The sequence below is a fragment of the Colias philodice genome, chromosome 2 (assembly GCF_061535455.1).
Source record: "Colias philodice isolate Cphi_HAF_F1 chromosome 2, ilColPhil1 Martin Lab GWU primary, whole genome shotgun sequence".
NCBI lineage: Eukaryota > Metazoa > Arthropoda > Insecta > Lepidoptera > Pieridae > Colias > Colias philodice.
Window position 1 is genome coordinate 4,507,542 of NC_143087.1, and position 6,373 is coordinate 4,513,914.

The 6,373-nt window shown below is 32.3% G+C and overlaps 1 protein-coding gene across 1 annotated transcript; it reads right to left on the reverse strand.

Moving 5' to 3' along the window:
• Positions 1-1,168: 1,168 nt before the first annotated feature.
• On the reverse strand, positions 1,169-4,365 carry LOC149490344 (growth hormone-inducible transmembrane protein-like). Its single transcript, XM_089703348.1, has 8 exons — positions 4,132-4,365; positions 3,812-4,009; positions 3,567-3,672; positions 2,901-3,042; positions 2,632-2,807; positions 2,226-2,386; positions 1,778-1,910; positions 1,169-1,473 (listed from the first exon to the last, which is right to left on the reverse strand). Exons 2-8 carry the CDS (start codon positions 3,999-4,001, stop codon positions 1,386-1,388), a joined length of 996 nt encoding a protein of 331 aa, XP_089559474.1. The 5' UTR covers positions 4,002-4,009; positions 4,132-4,365; the 3' UTR covers positions 1,169-1,385.
• Positions 4,366-6,373: the final 2,008 nt, after the last annotated feature.

Here is a 6,373-nt window from a genome sequence, read left to right on the forward strand (position 1 = left end):
ATTACATTTTTTCCGCTTGCATTGCAAACGCAGGCTGAACCCTACGAGTTTTATCAAAATAATGTACTAAGTATTATACACATTGAAAAGGTCTACAGAAAAGTCCGCGATGGTATATGTCTATCTCTTATGGATAACCCACAATAACTTTTTTTTGTCATTTACTTTTTACGACAAATAATGGCTAATTTTCGAAGCGATTTTAACCTATACAGCACCAATTAAATACCTTGAATACATTGTTCATTTAATATAGATCTATATGGCCCTTTACACCGTATGATTTAAGTGAATAGTTTTCGAAGATATTACAGATTTAAAAATTGCGGGACGTAGCGTTTGCGGCGGTACCGCCTACCGGCCGGCCGTCCGGTGCGGTTCGCTATGTTTTTATATATATATGTACAACGTTTTCAGTTTTTCTGTAGTGTATTTAGTATCAGCATCGCACCCGTGCGAAGCCGGGGCGGGTCGCTAGTATTACAATAAATCTTTAACAGATGAATTCCGTACAATGTACGGAATTGTACTATCGTACCTAAAAACTCAAAAAAATAACAGAAGGTTGGTGTAACAAGTACCTCACGCCAAAACAATTGATGTTGAAATTTTTGTCTGTCAGACAGTGTAACTGCCGGATAGATATTTAACCGGCATTTTCATTTCTTCGGCTTTGTTACTTTAGAACTTTTGGTAGGTGAATTGTTTATAATTTTTTTATTTGAAAGCCTAAGTTGAAAGCTTTCGCCTGCCATTTAAATTTGGTTAAATATGTGACTTATTGTACACAGTTATCACAGTTACTATATGGTGGGTGGTGTACACCATATAGTAACTGTAATAGGCACAATAAGAATAATTAAATGTACCTACTTTTTGGCCTTGAATTCATGCAAGTTCTAAAAAAAATGCTTTCAAAATTTCATTCAATGATGTCAAAAAACTACAGAGCATGTATGGAATGTAAGGAAATGTATGGAACATATTTTATTAGCACAAAATGTAGAAACATTATAAAGTTGAGTGATTTTTTTTGCGACCAGCGAACAGTGTATATAAATGTTATAAAATCATAAATATTCGCTGTTAGATAATAGATAAAAAAAAGTAAATACATATTATTAGTATATAAGAGCCATTAGTGTATTTTTTAAAATAAAACTGCAAATGACTTTGGTACTTGTCAATTTATTATCATCAACCTAAATAAAATTAACTTAACTTAGGGAATATCTTACAATATTTAACAATTGTATCACATAGACATCCGATTTGGACTCATAAGCACGAAAATTTATCTAAGCTAGTGGGGATGTTCTTTAAGCACATTCTAAATTTTCGTTACTACACTAAAAATATGATATTTTCGCTCGTAGATTCATCTTCTACTTTCGTTTGTTGCCGCCGGCGCCCGATAAGATCATAGCAATACGCATGAAGATGTTCAGGATGTCCAAGTACACTGAGATTGCTCTGAAAAAAAAATACAATAAAAACTATAAGTAGTGCACCTTTATTGCCAAAAATTGCAGTGATTATTTTTTTAAGGTTACCTATAAATGTTCGCCTTATTCGATTGATTAATTTTTTTTTTTAATTTATTTTTTAATAATATATTTCTAATAAATAATACAAGTCTAGTTTCACTTTTACAAAACATGGCTATAGACACACAATAGACAAGAAATATTAAATAATTTTATATTAATTAATTTAATCAAAACATTTAATTAAAACAAGTGCAATTCTAGATATTAAAAGCATTTTTTATACTTACGAGTTAATAGGGTCGTAAGGTTGTAATGCATACGTGGGGTGCATTTCAGCACGCTTGATGATGGCTTGTGTGTCATACAGCAAGAAACCACCAAACACAATCAGACCGCCGTACAAGCTCAGGGAGTATAATCCTGCAAATAAATTTTAAATTGGAAACTACACAATAATAGTAAACAATATATATACTCAAAATATCTTTTATATTTTTTTTTTACTTTTGCTTAGATAATTTTTAATTTTTTTTGGTTACAGACTTGACTTTTTTTTCTAATCTTTATCAATTTTTACGAAATTTTACATTTACACAAGGTTTACTTATTGTTAACTGTATTTTTTTTGCCCTTGAATTATAAGGTAATCTTATAGGAACTACATTCAGTGGCTCAGTTGTGGACGGTGCGCGCGCATGTTGAGGAACTGCGCCGCTGTGCACTAGTACACATTACCGGCTCCGAGCGCGGTGGTGGGCGGCAGGAACATGCCGGCGAGCGAGGCGGCGAACACCGCGCCGAGCCCCATCGCGAGCGGCGCGCGCATGTTGAGGAACTCGCCCGACGGCGCGCACACCGCGATCGTGCTCAGCCCGCCTACTACTCCCGCTGTGTACCTGTAATGTGCGAGTGTTATGAATCATGCCCTTATATCCACGCCTTAAATTCAGATATTATGTAAATAACAAATTTTAATAATTTTCTTTATTATTCTAACTAATACTTGCATAAGTCTTATATTTATATTCTGATGCAACAGTGTTAGTTAGTTGCCTAGAAGCTAAGGCTAAGTAAACCCACGGAATAATGTTTGCTATAAAAAATAAATAAAACAAAATTCAATTTAATCATAAGAGCTTACCAAGCAGCCCGCATCAGCACAGGTCCGCCAAGGAAACAGATGGGTGCAATGACTGCCCCCATGATGCCCGTGTGGACCATCCAAGCTATTTGTTTCCCTCCAAAGCCAGGCTTGTACTCCATAACTCGCACCACCATGCCAGACCCAATCATAAGAGCCATGGTTGCTATTATAGACTATAACAATAAAGAAAATATATAGTAACATCAAAATTCAAATGTTGATTTAACTAATGTTTTACAAAGTTAAGATAATTCATTTTCTCTTACCATCCATCCATTTCTTGCAACCAAGTTAAGAAGTGCTGGCGTTCTGAAGACTGTGATGGCACTGCCTGCGGTGAGCACAATAGATCCAGCTATGTATCCATATGTTGCCTTGATTCTATCTTTAACATATTGTGGCCAGAGACTGAAATAACAAAAATTTATGAAGTTTGTATATAAAATTGTTTTTAATTACCAGGTTTATAATTACAACTAGTAATTAGAATAAAACTGTTTACATAATTTGCTGAGAGAATTTATAAATGGATTTTATAAAAACTATTCCTCAGTGCTCCGTAAAAGGAAAATGGTCTCATTAGCAACAGTTACATAATATTAGGAAGTATGTATGTATTAGATGTTTTGAGCTTTTGAATAAATAAACAATAATTCTTCCAGCGTAAATAAGTATGACATGATGATTGGCTCATATTCAAATTTCAGCCAATATGTACATAATTAATTTTGTTAAGCCAAATTTTAGTTAAACAATTGTTTTGTTTACATAACTGATATCAATAAAACTGTGTGTATCTAGTTGTTGTTTTGTAGATTATTACCACATATATTTTTTAACAAAAATAATGTTATAATCTAGATGGATTAACATGCTATCAACTTCTGTTTATCACTTTATCATAGTGATTGTTTACAAAAGTGATTACTCACTGTGCCTCCTGGAGAGTGCCAGGTTTAACTCCAGAACCATAATAGCAGAGAGCCACTAGACCGACTGCTGATGCTCCTGCCAATGCACCTTTTCCCAAACTGAATGCTGAAAATTTAAGTTAAATAATTTTCATTACATAACATTACACCAATATAAAATGTGGTCTAAATTGGATGTTATTGCTCTATAAAGCTTACCAGGAAGTTTAATATTGTATAACAAATAAAAAATTTAAAAGACTTACCATTGGGACCAGCTGGTGCCATCAATTTTTCCCACATAGTGGGTTGTGTGCGTGTGGCAACGCGAGATCTAGGCTCTCGGGCATAATTTCTAATAACATAGTTTCTGGGTACAAATTTTTGGGGAACTGGTGTTTTCAATGTCTGTGTCACATTGAGTGCAGAGCGAGCTACGCACATTCGAGACAACATGATGCAACCTTGAGCAAATAAATAAAAATATTTATAAATTATAAATAACTGCTGCGATAATATTAAAATCATTAAACAATTCCAAAATATTATTAAACTATGGTTATTCAGCATAAAAATAAGCTCTTACCGGTTTATTTAGGTTGATGAATTTATGTGCGGTACGAAGATTCGGAAAACTATTGGATTGTTTAGATCGAGATGTTATTGAATTTGACACTAGTGATTATTAGTTTATTGACTTGAAAATATAATAAATTTGTCAGAAGAGATCCACGAAAAAGTATACTCCGTCGTATTATGTACGTTTTTTCGTCCGTGTTTGTTTCTAGAAAATCTTCGACTTGAGATTTCAGTTTGACATGTCAAATGTCAACTGTCAAAAAAGCTTTTTTTTCTTTTTGATGATTAAACGACTGAACTATTTGCCAGTGTCAAACAGTTTTATTGTTGACTTGAGAAGTTCAAGAATGATGCTCGTATTTTAGGAGAGGGAACTATAGAATTTTTAAATTATATGGGTATCATATAAACAGAATTAGTTTAAGTATAATTAATAATTAACACCTGTTCGTTTTTTAAATTTGACAGCTATAGCATCCTTCAACACACAGATTATATTAAAAAAAACCTTACTACAATAACCAAGAAGCTTATATCTAATACACTGGAGATTGCACTATAACCATTAACTTGTCACAAGAAAATATAACCTTGAATGACGTCAGTGTTGTTTTTTGTCTCTTTCTGTGGGTGACCACACTGGTTTGTATATTCAGGATTTTTCGAAATAAAAAAAACTAAAAATCATGGTCTATAAATAATAACGACATATATTTTTACCAGTATTTATATTATAATATTACGAGTCAACTTACATGAATAATTATCATCTTTATAGGTACATACCATTTTAATTGGTAGAGAATGATAGTTTTAAATAACGCTTGATAACTTTTGATCTAATACTACGATTTTTTAATTAAAATGAGTGCTACATACATTAAAACATCGTTTTGGTTACTCAAGCTTCAGTCTAAAACTTTTCAATATTCCAAAGGGAGAGTTGCATCGCTAGTGTTGATGTGTGGTAACGATATTACAGTTCTCAGAAATTCGTATGTCTTTCAGGAGCTGTACTTACGGTTACTAATGGTTTCATGGTGGTTAATTATAATATAATTAAAATTACTTTATCAGTTGAGACGCAGTAACAAGAATGTGGTAAATAAAAAGGTATAGCACTTTTCAAAAGGTATTTTTTTTCTGGACCGTAATCCTCAGGCTTAAAATGCAAACTGCATATTCTGACATGTTGATAAATTTTACCCTTGATAGGCACTATGGACAGCCATTTATTTCTTTTTATTTCATTTTTGGTAAGCTGAAATACGTAAAACAAAAAAATATTAGGTTAAAAAGTATAAATTTCAATGTAAAAAAGAACAAACCACAATATGTGAGTGCAATTCCGATGTCGTGTGTTGTTTCATTACTAGTATAAAAATTTTTAAAATGGTGTTCTAAATGTTCATCATAATATTGTTTAGCAATATATTATCGTCGCTATCCGTAAAAACCCATCATCATGGTTACCTTACTTGTTAAATTTGTTTGTTGAAAACTTGTTGAAAAATGATGAAAGTATTAGGAAAAGAACTTATTTAACATGATTGCTTAGTAAAATGATGATAAATTTGACGATTTTTGCCATTAAGATGATTCTAAACAGGTAAATGCATGAGTATTGAGGAATATTGTAAATAACGTAAATATACACTTGCCTGTGAAATTATAGGCCAGAATTTGGTGTCCAAAAACTTCTGCAATTTTTCACAATGCAATACATTATTAATATTCGGAAAATATTTATTAAATACGCAACAATATTAACTTAAATATTCGAAGCGACGCAATTTTTTTGACACTTATGTCATATTGTCAAAGTGAGAGTTGCTACAATTTTATTATGGTAACTACCCATAATCAGGGAATATCGCTTTTTAATAATTGGTTCAGATACTTATTTTATTTAGCATAAATAATAATTGTCTCATCCAACAATGCTTCTGAATGACGTTGTTGGCAATTTATCAACAAACTCATGTACAAAAACTAACCTTTTGCACAGAATATTACAGCATACATAGTAGCCTTGGGAAAACTTCGTATTAACAGTGGCAATACCAAGTTAGGTGTGAAAGTGATAGAACACAACAATTTTCTTGTTACACGTCAAATGTTCATACCGAAATCTCCAGTGTATAAGATATAAGCTTCTTGACAATAACCAATAACACATCGTGTTTAGTCTATGATTACTTTCAATTGTCAATGTCAAAACCGTCAATGTATATGACATCTGACAGAAC

Excerpts from the sequence above, each read along its gene's own strand:
- LOC149490344 (XM_089703348.1), bottom strand. The coding sequence starts at position 4,001 with ATGTTGTCTCGAATGTGCGTAGCTCGCTCTGCACTCAATGTGACACAG. Across the intron at positions 3,673-3,811 it reads GGCACCAGCTGGTCCCAATG|CATTCAGTTTGGGAAAAGGT; the intron begins GTAAGTCTTTTA and ends TTAAATTTTCAG. Across the intron at positions 1,474-1,777 it reads CCTTACGACCCTATTAACTC|AGCAATCTCAGTGTACTTGG; the intron begins GTAAGTATAAAA and ends TTTTTTTTTCAG.